The sequence below is a fragment of the Hippichthys cyanospilos genome, chromosome 16 (genome assembly GCF_059441005.1).
Source record: "Hippichthys cyanospilos isolate Australia breed blue-spotted pipefish chromosome 16, RoL_Hcya_1.0, whole genome shotgun sequence".
Classification (NCBI taxonomy): domain Eukaryota; kingdom Metazoa; phylum Chordata; class Actinopteri; order Syngnathiformes; family Syngnathidae; genus Hippichthys; species Hippichthys cyanospilos.
Genome location: NC_142384.1, coordinates 8,221,156 through 8,245,208, shown reverse-complemented (window position 1 = coordinate 8,245,208; position 24,053 = coordinate 8,221,156). Strand labels below are relative to the sequence as shown.

Below are 24,053 nucleotides of genomic sequence, written 5' to 3'. Positions count from 1 at the left end.
ATCGGTAAGTTATATATTAGTTGCGGGTTAAGTGAGTTTCAGATTTCCTACATTTTGAGCAGTCAATGAACGCTGTCCCAGTTCAGATGCAGTTCAAGTTCATTTTGCCCAAAATTCCCAAAGTAGCGCAGCATCCGCGTTCCACCAAGTTTATGATTATGCGTATATGTCAAAAGACCACAGCTAAGAAAAGAGTCAAATGGAATACCTTTCAAAGTTCTCAAACCGGTTCACACAGCTCCGTACCTTGCCACTTTTAATTTTATCAGCTGTACACATCATAACTTTGACATGCTCCTCTCAGTTTTAGTAATATTCCTGTGTGTGAACAAGAATGGACTCGGACGGTGGTTCAGTTTGCTTGCTTCTTTTATTGAAAATAATGCCGTCACCACCTCAGCTATCACGAGCTGCTTTTAGCTGCAAACCGCCAATTGACTTCTGCTTCTAGCTCATCCCATTATAGTAATTCTTGTCTGCGGCCCAGTACCGGTCCGTGGATCAACTAGTCCCGGGCCACAAGGACCACACCCGTAATCGTGATGCTTTGGAACTGATTTAGTTTATCCTTTAACAGTTCATTCATTTGTGCTGCCCCCATATATAAGAAAATGGTTGGGGACCTTGGTTTGAAGGACACACCCATACTTTTGGACTTCGGGATAAAAAGCGTGTCTTCTATTTGGGGAGTTCCGATATTATGAAAAACGGACTTTTAAAAGGAGAAGTCTAATAAAAAATGGTGCTGTCCTAGTCTAAACAAGACATACAGATCAATAATGCATTTGTGAGTGTTTCCATCCATCAGCCAATTCCTGTCAACAAAAACTTGAAACAGTTACTCACAACTCACCTTTTTTCTGAGTCCTAAAGATGAAAAAAAAGGCTAAAAAAAAACTAATATTGGCAGGGTTACAGCTGTCAAGTATTTTTGGTATTCAGCTATCCAACAGAAAATTCGAATCCAAAATCAGGTATTCACTGAATAAAATATACATTTTTACTTGAAAATACTTATAAGAACAAAAGATAGATAATATATTTCCACTTAATTATTAATGACCGACCTATAAACAATTTTGATAATCAACATTTTGTAACTTAAATCTTAACCGTGCTAAGGAGCACACGACTTATTTTAAACATATGCTCAAGGACAAGGTAAGTAAATAAAAACCCCTCTGTCAATGCCAGTTAAAACATTGTTCCTAATAAAATGATCGAGTATACAAAATTATTAAACAAAAAGCGACTGCATGGATCAAATGACACTAAAAATGACTAAAAAGTTCAGTACCGGTCAAATGTTTGGAAATGGAGTTCAAATGGTCATTCCAGGTCACAAGGCTGACTGAGAAAATGTCAAGATGTGCAAAGTTCAGAAAACTTTGAACAATTATCAAACATATTTAATTTCCATTAACATTTTTTATGCAAGATGAATCTATCAATATTTCTTCATGATCTCATTGACTCACAGCAAGTATTGATCCAAAACTCAGGGCAATTTTAGGAAAAAATTATTGAATCAGAGGGTGTTTCCAAACTTTTGACTTTCAAGAACAGTGGCAACGCGAATCTGAAACGAACATCACAAATGATGCCCAGCTGTCATCGAGGGCACAATTTAAAAAATTAAAGCAAATAGGAGAAATGATCTTGATGTAAAAAACTAGGAGAATGTGAAAGCAGCAGTGTTGACTCCTGACACTTAAATCCATTTTTAATGCAAATAAAATGCGAGCACATTGAATAAATCTAACCCCGAGTCACTCGCCGTGGGCTACGTTTCATTTATCATATTTGCTGTCACAGTCAAGAGCGGAAAGGTTTCCTTTTATTTGCAGTGTCAACTTTTAATAGTCGCCTGTCGCTTTCAGATTGATTTTACGACTTTGACGGGTCTCGCCGAGGTTTATCTTGGTAATTTGCAACTTCTTAAGATTGACGTTAATTGCTCTTGTACGTGAAAGTGCCGCGCCAACCTGTGGTGGGGTCCGGCGGGCCGAATTCCAGCGGGTAGCGCAGCACGTTGTAGTTGTTCCACACGTAGAGTTGGTTGTCACGAGGGTTGTAGTCCACCGAGGAGATGTACTGGTACGGGTTGGGGAAGGCGATGTTGACGGGCTCCTCGCGCCCGTGGTTGGTGTTGTAGGCGTACATGAGCAGGTCGCCGCCCGCCTCGCTGTCGTCGTCCTGGTAGACCGAACGGACGGCGTAGAGCACGCCGCACGCCATGAAGGCGTTGGACGCCACCCGCTTGTCGAAGCTGGTCTCCCATGTGCCCTCGAAGCGTAGCGTGTAAGGATTGACCTGGGTAAATACGACAGATGAGGCCATTTCATTTTTGCTCCGACAAAAGGCAATATTCATCTCCATTGCACTATGAGAAACACCGAATTGTAAGGTGCACCTTCAGTGAATGGGCTATTTTAAAACTGTTTTCTCATATAGGGCGCATTGCATTTTAGAAGCTACAGTAGTGGCTGGGGTTGCATTATTATTAATTTATTAATAGAATATAAGCGTTCTCAGTGGTTATTTTGGTACTATCTTTGTGATAGTATCACATACTATCTGAATGGGGGACCACACTAATTTTCAATGTATTAGGGTCCTTGGTTTAAGCCTTCACTGGGCACAGCGGCCACTTTCGGTCGATAGTCTGAACAGGCAAAATGTGTCATCGGTTAAATTCTAATGTACCTCTAAATTTTTCTAAAATCTTGAAAATTCTTGCCTGGAATTAAGAATAGAAAAATGTGCACCTAATAAAGGCTCTTTTTGCCTTTTGTGTTGGTGTCTCTAGGTGTATTTTTTCAGCACATCCAAGAAGAAAAATTGTGTAACATCATTTCATTTATTCCTGGCTTATCTGCTGGAGGATTGTATCACTAACAACGATGCATTTTCATACGGAACACAATGGCACACAACAACAGAGTCGCTATAAAACAAATTGCTTCATGATCCAATTTATTTGCTCTTAATTTGAAAGGAATAGTGTTTCTGTCACACCATTATTCTTCAATTGCTCTGTATATCTTCACTCTTTCAGGGCCAAATGTTATCGGAAAAGGAAACCTCGAGACTATATTTAGCATTTTCACTCATCATTCAAGGCCGATAAAATATTCTGTGCTTTGTCAATGTAAACATGGGTGGTATCATATGAAAGATTGAGTTCCATTCCTTACTTTGATTTGCATATAGGGAATATCTGTGTTGTAAGTGTGGAAACACAGCCATCCAATGTTCACAGTTATCACCACAGTGCTCAATTGGGAAGCATTAGTCACGGGTGTCAGCGGCCCTCCATTAAATCACATATTTGACGAGAATTTTATTATTTATTGTTGTTATTACTATTTTAAAAGATGAAAATTCTCGTCCATATCACTGAAAGAGTTAAGAAGCTATGTAAGGCCATGACACTTTAAGGGCGATATGATAAAATATAATACGTCTGAATGTAAATCTTTCAAACATTCAAACTGCAGTGACAGCGCCTATTGATCGATGTTTGCTGATTAATTTTTGCCCGTAAATGACAATATCAAAGCCAGAGCACGAGCGTATTTTCAAAGGTATTAAACCTTCACATTGGCCGTCGGACGTGTTGTTGTGCTCTTGCTTCTGTTTAATGTAGCATCAAAGCCGACGGCGATACGAGCGTGACGAATAATCAAAGTCAGCAGAAAACAAACAATTTCTTGATGATGAACGCCATCACGTTGAGCCGTGGTCCTTTTTCATTCCAATTAGAGGTAAAATTCATTTTTAAGGGCAAAAATGATTGAAAAGGAATAATTGAAAAAACATGTTGCACCTGCATGCTAATTTTCACAGAATCACACTAAACCACTGTGGATTTGTCAAGCTTAGAATTCTCATTCGATAGGACAAAAAATATTATACAGCATACCAACTCTCATATTTTTGTGCAACTGTTAAACCCCAATATTTCCCTCTCCATCTAAAATGAAATGTTAGTGGAGCATTAGCTAACATTAGCAAGCAATTGATAGCTAGCCGGCTTCAAAAGAGGAAGTAGCATGATGGAACAATTCCTACACACGTTGGAAGACCCTCATCAGTTTGACGTTAGAAAAAGTAGAGTAGTAAACTTGATAAAATGATGCGGAAAAAAATTGGATCGCTACTGGTAGTGGTAGAAGCTAACATCTGATCAGCTGCTAATTGCTAACTGCTAGATTTTGTTTTCAAATTACAAAGACAGAAGGTACAAACCATTCCCAGGGACAGCAGAATCTCTTCTAAAGTTAACTGAAGATTTATATTAATGTCATGTGCTTTCACAAAACCAGGCATATGTCACGGGGTTTAGTTTTGCCATGATAGCGATTTGATATTTTCAACAGAGATGACCATTTTGGGATTTCGACAAAAACAATGGTTTTAAGGTCTCAACTTTCATTACTCAGCAGTCAAATGTTTAAGATCAAAGTTTATGAAAAGAAGGAATTAGTAGATGTACAGGTGTTTTGATCCGACAAGCTAGCAAGCGCGTCTCAGTGAAGCGGCTTCATAATGACTTTAACCTTTGTGCGGTATTTCGGCTAATCTTTTGCTCTTTACATCAAAGGCATTTCACATCAAAGAGTACCAGGGAGCTGAAATTTCACCCAGATAATGACATGTCAAATTTCAATATGGCACAACTACTTTGTTTCACTCTACCAGGAGTGTGCTAACCCTCGGCTAAAATACCGCTAGACCAAAATGGTTGAACAGGTTTTTTTCGCTTTACAACATTGGAATTGACGAGCTACCTTCATGTATTATATATAATTTTCAAGGGAATTAAGTATAGAATTAGACTATACCAATATAACAATTTTCTTTTTCAGACACATAAGCCCGATTTAGGAAAAACACATAATGAATGAAATTAACAGTTTTAAAATGATTAACGCTGTTTTAAATTGATTAATATTTGTCAGAATGCCGAATGAAAATCAGCCTATCCGATAATTGGTGTATCCCTAATTAGTGAGTTTTTGTTGCACAGGATAAAAAAAAAAAAAGGTGAATTTCTTAGAAGCAGAAAGCTGGCATTCGTTCCTATTAGTGCGGTTTGAAAAAATATGACTCCCGCTCGATGGGCTTTGGTGATCAAACAACGGAAGCTGAAGAGTTTTAAAATACGACAATGATTCCCCATTTTGTGCCTGCTGTAATCTCACTGTGACATTTAACCTCCGGCCGTTGGTCAAATGAGATTTCTGGCTTAGTTTAATCCCCCCCTGCCGTGTCGTGCCGCTCTCCCACCTGGCTGACCACCAGCCGCCCGTTGTTGGACTCGGTGGCGTAGATGACCCACAGGCCGTTCTCGTCCACGGCCAGGTCGATGTCGGACTTTCCTCCCCAGCGATACGGCGAGGTGTCGTGGTAGTTGGCGTTGGTGATGATGGCCTCGCCGCTCTTGATGCGCGTGCGCAGGTCATATTTGACGATGTTGCGCGTGCGCTCCTTGTTGTAAAAGACGGCGCCGTCGTACACCACGAAGCCCGTGCCGTCTACTCGGTTGGGCAACCTGTGGGGGAGGGGCCAGCAGATCAGTCGAGGCCACACTACAAGTGGAGCCTATGGTGAGCAAACCTAGGGGGCTCGATGGGGTGTCGCCAATTATAAGCACATCTAAGGCCATGAGTTCTTGAGCAGAGAAAGTTTGGAAAACTTAGCCTAACTATGTCATATTATTTATAGCTTTTTACAGGGCCCAATAAAAGTGAAAGTTTAACATCGTTCCAACACCCTCAACCGGCCAAAATGGACTTTTGACGTTTTTAGCTGTCCAGTTGACATGAATATTTGACTGCAGTCATCAATGGCTGTGAAAGCGTGAAGTACAATTCTGTTGTATTTAACTTTTATGTACAATACTGTAAAGTTGTATTTAATTAGCAATTTTTATATCGTGTGTAACCAGGGAGCCAGTTAATGTATATAAAATGTTGAGTGGAGCTAGGAAAAAAAAAAGCTATCATCAACATTATGGCCTTTTAAATGACAAAAATGTATACGCTATTGCATGCCTATGTACCGCTCAAGTGTGACATTAAAAGGATTTTTAAACTTACTTAGGTATTTTGAGAAGTCTATAATTATTTTGATAACTAAATTATATTTCATTTGAACAACTAAAACCTCCAAAACATTTTTCCACTTACAGTAGAAGAACCAAACTGGTTCACCTGTTTTCCGGGTTTAATCATATGATGTTTGCAAGCTGAACTGTGATTGGTCATTTACAAGTCCACAGAGGCAATAATATTTATTTTGGGTCAATTTTGATGATGTAAGTTTACTTAAGTTTATTTTAAGGTCATGCAAAGTACTTACTGTATGTTATGCTAACGTGCTAACAATGTGCTGACGACGCAAACATCAGAAACAACAGCACGCTGACTAGCGAGTCAAAAAGAATTATTCAGCGGTTTGTTTACAGGTATTATAGGATTTTATGTGAATATGTACAATGTTAGCCATAGCTAATGTCAGTTTTGTGTTGTGAAGAACTCGTGTCTTGTTTGTGGACAAGTCGGCATATCAATAAATCAATAAAATGCTTTAAAAATTGTCAAAAATAGACAAGGCGGGTTGTGATGTATTGTGCCACTGGTGTCTTGTGTCTCCTTTTTATACACCAAGAATTTCGACTTTCGTATCCAGAATTTTCTTTTGTAACTGAAGATAATATACTTTTTCTTAACAAGCGGCATTCGTAAGTAGAGTATATTTTTTGGTGCATTTTGACAGAAGACATCTGGGAACGGTTTTAAATTGTGGAAAAAAAAGCATAACATGCCTCAGTTAAAAATCAGTGTATGTGTGACTACAGCTTGAAGGTGATAAATCAATACAGCTGTCATTTGCCAATCCGCTCACTTGTAGGTAGTGGTGGCTCGACCCTGTTTGAAATCCTCCCAGGACGCGTACTCGAAGAGCATGTCGGTGCGGTAGGGCGTCCACGGCATGACGTAGAGGCGATCGCCGGACTGGAGAGGGTCCTTGCACCAGGCTCCCGCCTGGTGCTCGGCCTCCTGCAAAGAGCTGGGCGCTTGCACGCGCAGCAGCGTCCCCGGGCACACAAAGACTGCAGCGAAAAGGGAAGGAAGCGCAGTGGAGAAAGCGGACACAGAGTGACGGTTTTGTCTTCATAAAAAAAGCTACGGTGGAGATGGTGAGGGTGCGGGGAACGGGGAGGGGAGGTTAAAAAAAGAGATCAGGGTCGATAAAAGTTAGTTGGGAATTTAAAATAAGGACACAAAGGATAGGATGATAATGGGCAGCAGCAGAGTGAGATGAGATGCATTATCAGCTCATTTGTAGGACATCAGCGTGGTGCTCGTCGGGATTTGATAAATGGGGAGCGCTCCGGCTGATGCTCGCTTCCCGCTTAGGTGTAGTCCCTAATCATATTCATCTCGGCCTACTTTTTTTTATTTGATTGCACAATTTTACCTCAAAGGCCTCTCTACTTCGGCGGGTGGAAAAACAGTTAACGTGGAGCTTGTTTTATTAGGACCCAATTTGGCTCTTAGCCGAGAGTAATAAGACATGTTTCTACAAAACGGTGCCAAAAAGTTGGGAGGGTCGCCAAAATACATGATCTGGGTGGCAACACTGCTTTTGCTAGTGCCAAAAAGTGGTAGCGCAGCTAAAAAGGGGAACAGGAAGAGTCATATTCTGTCCCTCGAGGTAAAACCTACACTCACCTAGCTCTTATAATGAATTAGACTCCAAGGTGGCTGGCTGTACCTTTTTCCAGGAACAAAAGGGTATAAAAACTTGCTCCCCCGAAGCTACCTATAGTAAGCTAGCTTGCTAAATGATCCTTTCCATATCATTTAGAATTATAAATTGTTTTTTAAAGGGGACAATGAATGGAAAATTGACTTTTTAAATTGCTTGTACGCAAATATGTAGATGACGTAGCATCAAGTTACATAACCAAGTACTTTGTATGATAGCCAACGATCAAAAGTAAATACTACTTTTTTGTAAAAAGTTGCACACCATTTTTTTCCCTTGAGGGAAAATCTACCGCATGTAATGAATGATTGATGTACCTTTTACAAGAATAAAAATGTATACAAACGTGTTCAGGGTAGGGGACCCCACGTAAACTAGCATAAATGCTACATCACTCTTTTTAACATACTATAACTCACTATTGAAACTGCCTGAACTGTACCAAAGCGTACCTCAGTTAAGACCCATGACTAACCTAGCAGCAATGATAAAATATTTGCACCAATTTATCTGTTTTTTGCCTCCTTTTACTGCGCAAAAATAGATGAAAATGTGTTCATGGGAAAGGGTTTCAACCAACCCTAGCATAAATGCTACATCACTCTTTTTAATAGTGATCTTCAAACAAAGCTTCATGAGCCATTTGTGATAGTTTTTCACTCCTCTAGATGGTACTCTTAGTTCAGAGATTTACACAACACTAGTGTTTATTTTCAGCTTCATTTTGCCATCATTACATGTTCATTTAAAAAAAAAAAATGTTTGCACTATATAAAGGGATACAGCAAGAGTTTATTTCTGTCCATCAAGATAAGACCTCCACTGAAATAACCTCATAAGATGAATTATTAGTTTCACAGTATCAGTTTTTTTGTAATCTTTACAAGAACAAAAATGCATTTAAAAAAAAAGGGTTAACGGGAAGGGACTCCAAATAAGATAGCATAATCCTACATCACTCTTTTTAATATAACTGTCTTTTTTAATTGCTTGTACTGCACAAAGTGTTACAGCAGGAGTCTATTTCTGTCCATCAAGATGACCTACAACAAACCTCAACCTCATTTGATGAAATATTCGCTCCAAAGTATCTTTTTTGTTGTTGTACTTTTTACAAGAACAAAAATGCATAAATAGGTGTTCAAGGGAGCGGACTACAAGTACGTTTGTATAAATGCTAAGTCACCCTTTTTAACAGAAAACGGACTAATTTGCTTGTACTGTACAAAAGGTTGAAGCAGGAGTCTATTTCTATCCCTCAAGGTAAGACCTCCAACTAACCTAGCTCATGTGATGAATTATTTGACTCTCAGATAGTTTGACCTTTACCTGAAACTAAAATGTACAAAAGGTATTGCTAAATTATAAAGTGAAAGCATCAAGAATACTAAAGAAGACAAGACAATGTATTTTTACGGTATTCACAGGCCTACCAACAAAAATTCCGTAGTGGAAGACGTAAACACCAGAAGCTAGTAAAGTAGCATGTAAAAGTCAACGACAAATTGAAAACTGTTGCTTAAAAGGGGAAATTGGATGGAAAACTGACTTTTTTTTTTAAACCTCCAAAAGAAGTATAGGAGTCCGTTTCTGTTCCTTGAGGGAAAAAAAAACCTACTCTAACCTATGCTATATGATGAATTATTAGACCTCAAGGTAGCCGTTTGTGTTATTTCCAAGAACAAAATGGTATACAGAATATTCCCAAGTTGTAAAAGTGAAGCTTTAAGGGAATTAAAGCAGTAATGTTGGGCCTGTCAACTAAGTGACAAAATATTGTGAACCTAAAATATTTCAGACCATGGCATGAAGCTGTTTCATTGATTTTCAAGTAGCTGCATTTTAAATTTTTGGGCAGAGGCCGTTAATTCATGCTCATTGTAAAGTAGTAATGTGCTTTAATTTAAAGTGTGCGTTTCTACTGATTTCATGTGTTTTTATAAATTTGCGACATGGAAAGGATCCAAGTTTCAAATCATTCGGGTTTTTGCTTTGGAGTTATGCACCCCATAGGACTAATTATTGAGAGTCCAATAAAAAAAAGAGTTCTTAATTTTTCCTGGGTTACAAAATTCTCAAGGGAGCTTTTTATCTGACTTGTGGCCGGTTTCCAACATAAGTCCAGCTTTGGCACGGGGAGTTATAAAAACAAATGTAACACTTATCAAAGCTCGCTTCACATACAAATGGAGGGTTTTATTTTTAAAATCTCCGGTCAAGGTCAAGACTTTCCAAAACTCCCGAATTCTGTGTTTGTGTGTGGACGGGGAAACTTTTTGATTGTAGCGGGAGAGCCAATTGGGTTTGGTCATTTCTCTCGGTTTTCTCGGCCTAAGATGATCTATAAGCAAAGCTGCTGGCATCCTCACAGGAAAAAAAAAAAAAAAAGTCAGAGCCTCAACAGGACAAAACAGCTGAGGACCCCCCAGGCCTCCAATACACCACCCCCACACACTTCTTCTTGTGCCAGTTTAGTAATATGGCTCTCTGGCTTGAGGTCGCAGACACCTGCTGGTCACCTCATGATTGAACGCGTCTCTGAACTAATTGGACACTGCGGGGGAGATTTGGACACACGAGACATGGTGCATGACATCCGAGCACATGTGTGGAGAGTGCAGGGCACGCGCGTACTGTATGTTCACTCACGCACAAATTCTGTCACACAATGATGGATCAGTCCGGGCTCAAAATGTCTTGAATATTGCATCGAGCCTTGCTACAGGAGGAGAATGCTAACGCCGTCTGTGTTAGGGCATGAAGGAATGAGCTAGTTCTGTCAATCTCTAGCCCAGAAAGAGGAGAAGCTAATTTTAGCATGTGTGTTTGTGCCATTTTTAGCTTTGTATTAAAAAATTGGGAGAAAATGGTGCTCGGTAATTAGGCACAACAACAATTAAGATGGCATTAGCATGTGTGTTTGTGTCATTTCTAGTGTGGTCTAAAAATTGGGAGACTGTGGACAGCAGTGTTGTTTTTTTACGCAATAAAGCAAGCAAGCTAGCATTAACATGTGTGTTTGTGGGTTTTTTTTTCTAGCTGTGGAATCAAAAGTTGGGAGACTGTGGACTGCAGTTCTCAGTGACTATGCATAACAACAGATAAGCTAGAATTAACTCGTATGATTGTCTAATTTCTAGCTCAACTGAAATCTTCAGTGATTAGGAACAAGTAAGCTAGCATTAGCATGTGTGTGACATTTCTTGCTGTGTATTCAAAAATTCGGAGACTGCTGTTCAGTGATTAAGCATAAAAATAGTTACGCTAGCATTAGCATGTGTGTTTGTGTTTTTTCTAGCTGTGGACTCAAAAAACAGTGTACTGCAGTGTTCAGTGACTAGGCACAACTGATAAGCTAGCATTGGCATGTGTGTTTGGGACATTTCTAGCTGTCAACTTAATAATTTAGAAACTGTAAACTGCAAAAGGTGATTTAATGGTTTACTGTGACCAGTTTGCTGCATACCAGAACTCAAACTACATCTTGCTTCCATTTCATAGAATCGTTGTAAATGTAGTCAGATTGGTGGTATATTGTGCCAATTAGTTTGATAACCAAGTTTTATGAAAGAAAAAAAAAAAGTCCTTGCATTGTATTTTGATATGACTGGAGTAGCGTTCAATGACCACTCATACATCTCATATATCTTTAGAAAAACTCATTCATCACCTCATGGGGAATGTGGAAACATTTTAGTATTTATTTGAAATGCAAAAATAAGGACAGCCGCAAGTCACCTCAAGTTGTTATTATTATTTTTATTATTATTATTGATTTTTACTTTGGACAATCTAGCGCAAGCTAGCATTAACGTGTGTCATTTCTATTCACTATTCATCACACCACATAGTAGAGCTTGCTTTTACCAATGTAAAAAAAAGGAGTCAATAGCGTTGAGATGATTATTTTTTCAGTTAATTTGAGTTTCCTTCTCAGAATAATTAAACATTGTTTTTTTTATAGCGCCATTACCTTGCTTGCACTAACGACATGGCTGCAGACAGAGAGGAGCTAGTTTACAAAAACACAGTCAGTGTTGCCAAGTGAGTTTTTCCCCGCACTCTAGTGATTGTTTTTCAAAAGACGCAACTTTCTTCCCCATTAAGGGACAAACAACAGGAGTGGAATCATTATCACTTTGTTTTGCTGAGCAAAATAAAGCAGGCACGGCTACAGGATTTTTTTTCTCTCTTCGGTGCTGAAGGCAGGCTTGACAAATACACAGAAACACTTACAAAATAATTGACTCATATATTTTCAAATATAAAAAAAGTAGCAATTGCTCTTTAGCTGAAAACTTAAAAGACATCTGGGTTTTTTTTTGTACAAATTTAATAAAAGTCAGTTGTTTTATTTCTGGTTTTTATTCCTATTTTTTAGGCAAATAGGTGGCTAATTTGAAAAATATAACAGATTTATTGAAAAAAAAAAACTACTTTTAGATGTCCTTGATGCCAACTCTAAGAAAAGCATCAAATCCCAAATTTTCACATCACCAAAGAATCACACAGAAATGGTAAATCCTACGCTTTGTGAATAAAAACTAACAGCATGCATGTGTATGTGTAACCTTAAATGAAGCCTTGTACCCATTGAAGGGCGATTGGACAGCTCAGAATGATTTTCATGACATCATCTGGCTTGGCTTCTTTAATGCAATTACCCATTGGCAATACAGTTGAAAGTGATCATATTTTACGCTCACTTTCAAGCAAAATCAAAGCTAATTAGCAGTGAGTTCATGGCAAATCATAGGCGTGGGCATGAGTGAGGACGTCTTTGATGAGTGACGAGTATGTGATCATGTAAAGACGCATTTATGCATTTGTGCTTGTAACTCGCTGAATGCAGTGTTTGTTAACCTTTTTCATTGATGTACACCCTAAGAAATATTTTTTCTATCCCCCTAAAAAGCTCAATGAATTTTTGTATGGGAAAAAAGTGTTGTAATTTAATTTGTAATGGAATGATTAGGCATAGTTTCGTCAGCAAATCCTGTCTCATCTGCCCGAAATTATGTCACTAATAGTGAAGTCCATCGGTGTAAAACTGCACAAAAAAAGCCTCACTATAACAGAAATAATTTGTTTTGTTCTAATTAATTTGCAAAGAAAAGTGTACTGTGCGTGGCATGATATAAATGTGCGGTGTTTTGTCCTATCTTTTGATTTTTACTTCAAAGGCATTTCTTATCAAAGGGAAAACATTGAAATAACACACTAGAGAGCTGAAAATTCAGCCAGATGGTGACATGTCAAATTCCAAATGGCAAAACCACTTTGTTTTCAAACTACCAGAAATGTGCCATCCTTTTGGCTATATTACTGCCAGGATGATGTGGAAAAAAAATGACCCAAAAATGGTCAAAATATTGCACAAGGGTTAACTCTTTCAGTGCCTTGGACGAGAATTCTCATGATTTAAAATAGTAATAACAATAATAAATATACCATCAAATATGTTTTTTTTTATGGCGGGTAGCTGACAAACCTGACTAATGGTTACCTATTATAAGCCAATTGAGCACTGTAGGGATAACTGTGACCGTTGGATGGCAGTGTTTCTACACTTACAACACAGATATTACCTACATGCAATTCAAAGTAAAGAATGGAAATCAATGGAAATCACCCATATTTACAAAAACCTAGCAAACAATATTCTGTCACCCTTGAAATATGAATGAAAATGCTAAATAAACTGGTTCTATAAAGGTTTCCTTTTCCAATAACGCCTGCCACTAAAAGAGTTAAAAATCATGAAATATGATTTGCTAATGCCAGTAGAAACCCTGTTAAAGTTTCATTTACCTCATTGAAGAACCATGGCTTGCTGTGATGCTAGCTGCAATAAAATGACTCAAGCATTTTGAATCGTTTGTTTATTCTCATAGCAAACCAGGTAAAATAAGGATCCGATTTTTGTGGAAGAAAAAGCAAACTTTGAAATTTGATTTCAAAGCCATAGAGCAGTAATACTAATCCAACTGGGTATCTTGCAGCGGGGATTGAGACTGGCAGCCAAAACAGGAATTAAATCAAACATGAGCATAAACAAACACTTAAGAGACTCCTTTTACTTGACAGTCACGATTGTCAAACCATAATGGAGGCCTCTGGTGTTTACCTTGCAAATACAAACGTGGGTTACTGAAATATACAAAATAAAGGTTTGGAGGGAAATCCGTCCGAGCCATGAATCTCTCAACTAACTCACACGCTGGCGCTCTACAATCAAACGACATCTTCATCGATCCCGACACAGTGGGGGAGTAACACACATGAGGGGGGAGGAAAAAAAAAAAAAAAGAAAGAAACATTGTAAGCACTGTGCGGGGCGAGATGTTATCAGAGCTGAAATGCTGCAGCGTGGGGGAGACGGCCGATAAAAGTAGGACAGCGCCATAAAAGTATAATGCTGGTGTAAAAAGGAGAAATAAACAGCACGCACAAGGCGATGGACTTACTGGGTCCATGTAGGTGACCCATAAACAATGCTGGGAATACTCAGCCTCAAGGTAAAATTAAGGACAAAAACAAGCATGCGAAGGCTCACAAAAAGGCATCATTTGTGAAAAAAAAAAATAATGTCGCTATTAACATGCACACCAGTAACCAACTCATCTCACACCGTACTGTCATTATCTTATATAGTCTCGGTTCTTAATCTTTTTATAATGATGCTACCCCTCGTGATTATTACTATTTTTTTTTGCCAAGTACACCCCAATCAGCGCAAATGGTTTTGTGTGAAAAAGAAATGCCTGTTTTTATTAGACTAAGAGTACATTTGTAGTAGTATCTCAAGGCAAGGGGTCAGAAACGTGGGGTCATTCTTTTGTTGCGGCTATCCGTGGTTCGGGAAAATAAATCATGCTTGGTTCAGATCGACTACGTGGGGGGTGTGACAAGCGACGCGTTTGAATTGCAGTCAATGACGTTTGCGTGATTTGGTGATAGGGCGACATCTATAGGACATGTTTGGTGCGACGTGACATGAGGTGTAATTTAGAAGACAGCTCAATCAACAGCATTTGTTTCATTTCTGGTTCATCTGCTGGAAAATGGCGTCATCAATGACATAAATACCAAAAATAAAGGCATACAACAATATAATTTAGCAGTAATTGCTTCATGTTCCAATTAATTTGCTCGTATTTTGAAAAGATAAATGAACTGATCCTGTCACAGCAATAAACTAAATTTGCTGATACTTGCAAAAAAACAAACAAACAAAAAACACTCATTAAAATCTCACGTGCCCACTGAAGTGCCTTCACATACACACAGTGCTACTTGAATCCCTTTTGAGCACCACTGTTATAGAGAATTCCAGTTTTGAATTATCTTGGGGTCGTGAGCAGTAACCTGATATTAAAAAAACACCTCCTGTCACATTTTCATTTAACAAAATGTTTATTATTGTGGTTGTGGTTTGCAAAATGGCATGCTAAACAACTCACAATGAAGGAACAGAGTTTGATTGCACCACAAACTAAAACCACAATAACAAACACAAAAGGGGCATATTACAAAGGAAAAAAAAGGATATTTTAATTGCTTGTGTACAAATAGTTGGGTCTATGAAGTGCCTGCCAACCTATCAAGTGTGAAATTAAACAACAAAGTACGTCTTTTTTGGTCTTCTTTTACCTTTTTTTTATTTCCAAAGACATATGTTTTTTGCATTTTTTTAAATCCACACATTTGAACGCAGAAATATTAAGTTGTGAATTAATTACTTGAGTATTTGATTCACAATCAAGTAATTAATTACTTTAGCAACTTAAGTATGAAAATACTCGATTAGTTTCGTCATTGAAAGCACTAAAGCAACTCTTTTAGGTACTTCAGTACAAAAATAATCAATCACCCTGACCTAAAGTATTGATTACTGCATAAAATAACAAATTATTTTAGAACTTAAATACCCGAAGTAATCGATTGCTGAAACATAGTACTAAAGTGATTATTTTAGGTGCTTAATGTTAAAATAATGAATTATCTAAAGTAATTACCTTCTAAGCACGAAAGAAATCAATTGTTTTGGGTAATACCAAATAAAGAGTAAGTAATTAATAATATAACTATTAGATAATTACTTTGCATACTTAAGTATGAAAGTAATCAATAATCCAGCCACTGAAAGTACTAAAGTAGGTTTTTTTAGGTGCTAAAGAAATCAAATATTTTGGGTAATAAGTGTTAAAATAGTATATTACTTTAGTTACGAAAGAAATCGATTAAAATAGGCACCAAACCAAAACTAGTGGATTACTAATGGATTACTTCAGTACTTAAATACCCAAGTAGTTGGTTACTTTAGAAGTTAATTAATTTAGGACATTGCTTGAGCCAAACACTTCAAAAAAAAATCTTGGTTTTGAATCTCTGGATTAAAAAACAAACAAACAAACAAACAGAAAACCCTAAATGATTGATTGCCAAAAACGCTCATTGATTAATTTTCATCCTTATTCATTCATCATTGCAGCTCTAGTCAAGATACTATTGTGCACTTAGAGGTCACGCAAACATTCTACTTCACACCTTGCAAAGACATGCGGAATGTGGGAGGGCGGGGGCGGGGGGGGGGGGGGGGGGTGGGGGGCGGTGGTCCATTAACTCAGACGCACTTCCTGTTTACCTCACCTCCCTCTCTGGCACTCTAATTGAATGGTGATTGCAGCAGCGGGAAGCCCAAGTGCCGAAAACCCAGCAGCGCTCTTATAGTACACAACGCTATTATGGCCACAGTATGAACGAGGTATTAAGTAACAGGCATTAGGAATTAAACATAAATCTTCAGATTAGGTATTATGCGGGTCTGGTTGGAGCCAGGGGAAAAGCCACGCGGATTTACGCCAGGCAGTCAGATTAAATCGATTAATTCTTGTTGGAGTGGGAATCTTTCTGTTTGTGATGGCTAGCACTTATTTAGCCTCCAAACTAGCCAGATGGCAAATGAATTTCACCTTATCAGGGATTAAAAAGACAGAATTTTTTTTTTTTTTTTTTTTGCTATCACACTCCAGCGCAGCCATTAGCGTTAAGGGAAATGCTGCTGTAATAATTGACTATTCATCACCATAATCCTTCTCGCAGGCACAGGTCAGTCTGCCACTTGTCAATATGAGTCGACTGTAAAAATGGCTTTAGAAAAGAAAAAAAAAATGCCGTCCCATGAGTGAGAGGGACTGATTTTCTAAATGACTTGTAAAACAATTAAAAGGTGAGCTGCCAGGGGCGAATTTGGGGATTTTCATTTTGGATGCCTGCTGTTGATGATGTATCCTGTGTAAACAAATATAACGGGTAGAGCAGGAAGTAGAATCTTTGTTATTACTTTTTGCATACAGTGACAGTTAAATAAATATGTACGTTGCAACTGATTAGTGTACAGTATATATCTGTGATGCGTTTTCACAAAACCAGGCGTATGGTGGCAAAAATTTGGGTATTGAGATCATTCTACGACGAGGTTACAGCAGCTTGAATCTTGTCAAGTTGAAGCACTCGTTTTGAGAAAAACAAGTTTCATGTTTTGCTGCATTCTTCTTTCAAATGTAGAAAGCAAACAGTACCTCAGGAAAAAGATATTGACCTGAAACTTTCAAGGAGTGATGAATGACTGCTGGGGAGTAAAGTCCAACAGTAGGTAAGATTTGAATACTTTAGAATCTGAGAAAGTTTACAATGTCAACAGATAAAATTGAGCAAAAATGGTTCTTTGGCCTCAACTCCAATTAAGCTTCCAATTCATTCCTGAGGCTGCCAAAGTTTGCTTCTTTTAATCTTACATGTGTTTTCTAATGTCAAATTATTGCAACAGTAAATTTAATTTCAGATTTTTGTGCCAATTAAAACACAATATGACATTTGGTGTGGTCTAATGGTAACCAGAAAGTTTGAACATGGATATAATAAATAAAATGCTTTTGGCCACATAAAGAAATTTCGTTTTGTTGAGCCTCAAAACTATTTTGTTTTGATTTTTCTTCGCTCAGTAACACATCAGTTTTGCAGGAAAGAAGAATGAAACACACCATCCTCTTTTCACCTTCAAGTTTCATATTTCATTGCTCATATTTGATTTACATTCCATCCCAATTAAGGGAGCATTAAAAAAAACCTAATATCCCCAACATACCCCTGGTTTCTTCAAAACCATATATATAGTATATTACAGTAAAGTTTAATATAGTATAGTGTGGTATAGTATACGGTATCAGCATAATTATAATTTGATTTGCCATTTTTGAATTATTATAGTTTCTCATAACATAGTAAATCTAAGTTGGGGGTATATATTTTTTAAATCTGGAAAGCTCCACTTAGTGTGCAGCTTTGCCCAGTTTGCCTTTCCAGCCTTTCTGACCCACTGCAGAGCGCCTGCTGCTCTAATTGAATCCTGCACCTGTTACTGGCAGATACGTTTATGGGCAGCAGGGGGCAGAACGGAGCGTGGCGTGCCACCCTGAGCCGCATGCTGAAAAGCTAATGGGCATGAAAGGGGGTGACGATCGGCATCCACGAGAATGGGCCGCGGTATCGAAGATATGGCTATAAATAGTATTTTTTTGTATGTGTGATTTTAAAGATGTATCTATGCTACTCAGCTTTCCTCCTTTTAGCCCATATTTTCCTTCAGGCCATATTTTAAAATCAAATGGACGGCTGGTACATTCCAGGCCAAAATGGGCAAACTAAACACAATTATTACAGCTTGACAAATTTCCTAATATATATATATATATATATATATATATATATATATATATATATATATATATATATATATATATATATATATATATAAAATTATGATGCTAAAATACATATGTATACGGAAAAAACATCAGCATGGTGCCCTGGAGTGTGTTCTGCATAACAGAGAAGGAAAGAGACAGAAAAAGAAAGAGCAAGAGGAAGCAAAGTGGAATAAGAAGTGATAAATGGGTTATTTCCTGTAAAATGAGAATTTAGAGTTAAAGTTAACCTGCTGAAGAGCAACAAAAGTGACAAGAAAACTGCTGTGTGTGCTTCTTCCGTTTCCTTCAGACTACAAGAGGGTCGAGTCAAAGAAGTAAGAACACAAGCGTGTACATACACAGAGAGACATACACACTTTCTCACGCCCACACACACAATGCATGCGCGTTTCAGACAGGAGTAGGAGGCAGGTGTCAAATTGGAGCCTTTATCTAGTCAAACGTCCACCCCAGAGAATACTTTTCAGCAAGAGCAGGAGCCGGCACCGCGCAAAGATAGCGACCGCTCACAAGCCGGCCTTATCGGACTTCAGGTGACGCCGGATGACAGCCGCCTTGGCCGCTACGCGTCTACTCGGGCTCAGAGATGACAGGAGGCCATTCTGCACTTTGACGGACTAAATGCTAAAGTGGGAGTTACGGATCTGCTAATCGGCGCTCCCGTAGTTCTTAGATCAAAAGCGTCTCCACCAGGAGCCACGGATCGGCTCCGTTTGGAACCAAAGCCTTCGCGTGGTCGGCAATAGAAGACATGGGCTCTTTCCGGTTGGGTTCAGTACTAGACTATGTGCAAATAAAGCTATATGGACGATTTTTTTTTCACACGAAGAGGGGACGTGTAGACATGCCTTATTCTCAACTGTACTTGGATACTCGCATGTTCGTTTTTATCGGACTAAACAAATTTAGCATTAAAAAGACCAACATTTTAAAGGTCGAGATACACTCATCTGACATTGGAAGTGGGAAAGAATCAAATTAGTTTAGAAAACACGGTCGTAACATCGGTGCCGATGACGGGGCGTTTTCGGCGGATTCACCATTTTGAATCGGCGTCGAACCATCGAAACATTTGATCACTATGATTGGCTGTCAGATACCGAATCGGTACACGGGGCGGGAAGAACGGAAAGTGATAAACACGGAGGAACAGTAAGCGAGGGAAAACCTTGAAAATTTGATTAAAGGTTATGGCCCCAAGTGAAGTAGGAAAGACATACAGTAGGGACACAACTGGATAAACCAGGTCGGATTTAGTTTCATACTTGAGTTTTACAGCAAGAGTTTGTAACTGTTTCAGAAAAATACAGTATTCCCTTCTTAATATTAGCTGGCTAAAACATTCAAAATACACTTCAAAGCTAGAGGTGCGCATTGTTTTTATACCCTGTCCTCGTAAAGAGATTTCAGATTGACTTTTTCTAACAATGAGGAATATCAAGCGCCCCCGATAGTATGGAGAAGTATTACTTCTCAGGCATATTGAGAAGGTACTTAATAGTCAACGTCGCTCTCCTGTTGTTGAGTAATTCCCGCCATTTTCCCGCGGTCAGGTCGACGCCGCAGAGGTAGGACTGATGTCAGGTTGGTGCATCCAGGCCTCCAAGACCACAATTGCCTCATCAAATATACAAAGGAGATGAATTGTGCTTCCTTTTAAATGGGCCTTTTATTGTGGGCGGCCTCAAGCACTCTTGTGCAATGATGGGGAAATTTCCATTTATTTTAAATTTGTAAGTCAAACGGACTCAAATTGTTCCATTTTATAATATATCAAGCTATGTGGATATAAATATTGAGGGGAAATGCCACATTTTCACAAATAGTATGTTCATACATGTAAAATGACAAGAAACTCACTGAATCATACTCTCCAACAGAGCTGTACTGTGTCAAATTTAAACCTTATCAACCTGAATTGGACTCAAATGAATCATTCCACTTTAAAATCAAGACAACCTTCAATTGTAGACCACATCAATAACATTCAACAGTTTGAGATACATACTGCATTGACAGCTTGTTATTACAGGTAAATCTTATGTCTGTCTATCGAACTATAGTATCTATGTCTGACTTGCTATCTAGCTAGCTAGCAATAGAATCTATCTATCCATCCATCCATCCATCCATCCATCCATCCATCCATCCATCCATCCATCCATCCATCCATCCATCCATCCATCCATCCATCCATCCAATAGTTAGCATGCTAGCTGTCATCCAACACTTCAACCAAACAGGCTGGACACCCCCAAAAAATGAATAATGAATAACAGTCTACAAAATTCACAGCTATCCACGAGTGGATTAAGAAAACAACCCTGAATTTATTTTTTATTGTGTTCAAAGCAACCTCGCTTGTCAAATGTTTACAACATATTGAGAAATCAATGTACAAATGGGCACCATGTCACCAATATGAAGCGACTCTGTGATTGCCTTCCACCAAGCTGTGAAAATGATTCCGTTCCCGTTGATTGTTTCTTTGCGGCAAATTAACTCTTGGGTCACATGATTTAGAACTATTCACTTGTGTTTTACGAAGAGTGAAGCGCCATATAGCTAAGTTAGCAACACTGACTGCTCCCAGCCATGTTGTTCGTGCAAGCGGCGCACGTCAGCTCGCGACCATGAACAAATATTGAGTTGGATTTAATTGAATTTGATTACGTTCCTTTTCATTAAACCGGTCATGAATATTTAGCTTGAACCTATCAACAAAATAAATAATTCCCATTTATGGGCAAACATGCTAGTTATATCAATTGCCTTTTGGATTATGTGCTATAAAGTCTTTTTGCAAATTGGAGCGACTTAATTTCAATCACCATCCACACCTGTCGTCGCTCGCTCGCCGCCGCAGTCACATGACCGCATTCGTGTGCCGAGGGTCACTCCTAATGAGGCTGGCAGCCCGCAGTCTCTATAGCGCCTCCTCACTCCATCGCCATTCACGTTTACAAATCACAGGTGGCGACCAGCGCACCATTTCCGTGAGTGATGCCCCCCTTTTTCTTCCTCCGAGAGGCAAATAAGAGTAAACGGGAGGAATGGGGAAAAAAAAAAAAATCGAGGTTGTTTGGGTTGTGACGAGGGAAGGGCGCCTCGTGCGACTGTCAAGCGTATGGAGGTGAAAAGAAGCCATGGGGAGAAGCAGAAGTCCGTGACACTGGTTCTTAAAATAGACAGCAGCTACTGTAGGCTGACAAACACTGGAAATAGTCACCATCATCATCCCAATCCCAAATTAATTGGACATTTGCGTGCAAGGACAGGTCTGGAATGTTAAGTCACACTGAGGTGGGTAAACAGAGGAAAACGGCGTTTTCCTCTTAGTGTTAGTGGGAAGGAAGAGGAGTCAACAACAACCAGTCGAGTGAAGAGGAGGAGGATGGAAGAGGAGGAGGAAGGACGAGTTGGTGTGGTGCTATGCCTCTGCATGAAGAGCTAAGATGGCTGCCGGTGCTGGGAAAGAAATGTGGGAGATGTTTATGGACAGATAAAGGCTTCCATTGACCACTTGATGGTCTAACAGCTGATTTTTGGGGTAAACACGGGGGCCAGACAAGGATTGACGGGAAAAACATTAGATTGAGAAAAAAGAAGGTCCGCCATTTAAATAATATGCCAAAAACCTTAGAAATGCACTCATTTTAATTGCTGAAATCATAGATACAAAAAGAAAGTAGCTTTCATGTAGCCATTCCATCATTTCATTTATTTTAGGCTCCAGTTTACCCACATTTGTGGTGAAAAATAGAATAGAAGGATGTATGTATTTTAGGGGAGCAACAAAAAAAAATGGTTTGACATTTTTCACGTAAAAATTTTAAAAAATTGAAAAAAGATGCACATCTAAAATATCTATATATGTCCTTGAAGGAAATGGGACATTTATAGTACTGGCATGCTCATTCAAATACATGCAAAATCACACCTCATCTCAAAATGAGCCGTACCATATCAAATCAAAACGTTCCACCTTCAAATCAAGTTGGCATCGAATCATTTTGCAGTTTGAATTACGAATCGAATCCTACGCCCTTCATTTATATGTTAAAAAAACAAAATCTCAGGTAATATTTAGATCAGAGGCTATAATAGTTTTTCATTGCTGTATATTCTTTCCCCCGGTTTTGACTTAGTTTAAGCTTTTTTGACTTGATTAGTTTTTCATCTTTTTTAAAAAGTGTTTCATTATTAGTCTTAGTATTACTTTTATACTGTATGCTTGTGGTTTGTAAAATTTTTTCAGTTATGTACACCCTGCCAAATACTTTTTCAGGCAAGTTCCCCTTAATGCATATTTGGATTTTTTTTTTTTAACCTATTAACGACATTTGTAGTGGTATATCTAAGCACATTGTTTTCGACAACTCCAGAAGATACATACAGTAATATCAGCTGTTTCATTTTCAAAACTTTCCAATTACTTTGCTCTTAATTCAAAAAGAAAACTTTTAACTGTACATTCAACTATATATATATATATATATATATATATATATATATATATATATATATATATATATATATATATATATATATATATATATATATGTATGTATGTACACACACACACACACACAGTTTATAGCTCACACTCCAATCTGCTGTTTTATGCTGAAAACAATGCTATCAATGAGTTCAGCCACGTCCCCCAAAAGTCTTAAATTGTTTAAGTTTATAATCTAACCATAAATGATACATAGTACAGAATTTGGCGGGGTAGTTTTGAGCAAAAATCAGTAAAATATGTACTGCATTGTTAAGGTATTTCCATTTTTTTCTCCAACTCCTTTTGTGAGAAGCTTGAAAAAACATTAGTATTTCATGAGAACCTTTCCCATCGGATTGCTCTCTTCTAATCAGTACATTTCTAAAGTTTTAGGCGACATTTTTGACCCTTTAAGACAACCGCTGATGGGAACTCTTTGCCAAGAGCCTTGAAGAGTGGGGGTCAGGGCCTATTCCTTTCGAGACGTTAGTGATTGAGGCTGATTGGGGCTCTTTAGGAGGCCCCTTGCTGCAATACAAGGAGCTTGGAGTAGCCCTCACGCTACCATATAGCGCTTTTCCCGTCCTCTCTGGACCCCGTGCATGAGGCTCGAGAAGAGGTCGGGTGGGGTTGCAGGTTTCACTTTGTGTGTAAGGAACAAAGCAAAGAGGTGTAGACACTGTAGAAAGAAGAAACGCGGGGGTGGCGTGTGCAAATTCGGGCCGCCTTCATGATGGACCAGCTGAGAGATAAACTCATGGAGGAAAGATGACAGAAAAACAGAAAGAAACTATGGAAGTGTAGAAATGCGCAGTAGATTGAAAAATGTCCACATTTCCAAACACATTCGAACGTACAGCTAGGCTAAATGTTGAAACATTTTTTTTCCCATAATGCCACTTTGTATTGACCTGAGGACCTCTATATTATACTAAAAGAATACATTAAGTGAACACTGTTTATTCCTTTATTTTCTTATTATTATGTATTATGGCTCCTGT

At 38.5% G+C, this 24,053-nt stretch overlaps 1 protein-coding gene across 9 annotated transcripts in view; it reads right to left on the bottom strand.

Moving 5' to 3' along the window:
* The window catches only part of adgrl1a (adhesion G protein-coupled receptor L1a), a 262,467-nt gene that overhangs the window by 35,669 nt on the left and 202,745 nt on the right, over positions 1 to 24,053 (bottom strand). For all 9 annotated transcript variants that reach the window (XM_088436417.1, XM_088436416.1, XM_088436415.1 and 6 more), the window contains 3 exons: positions 6,913 to 7,120; positions 5,293 to 5,557; positions 1,986 to 2,313 (listed from right to left, as the gene is read on the bottom strand). In XM_088436417.1, the coding sequence (XP_088292543.1) occupies positions 1,986 to 2,313; positions 5,293 to 5,557; positions 6,913 to 7,120 (801 nt within the window). The remainder of the gene's footprint in view (positions 1 to 1,985; positions 2,314 to 5,292; positions 5,558 to 6,912; positions 7,121 to 24,053) is intronic.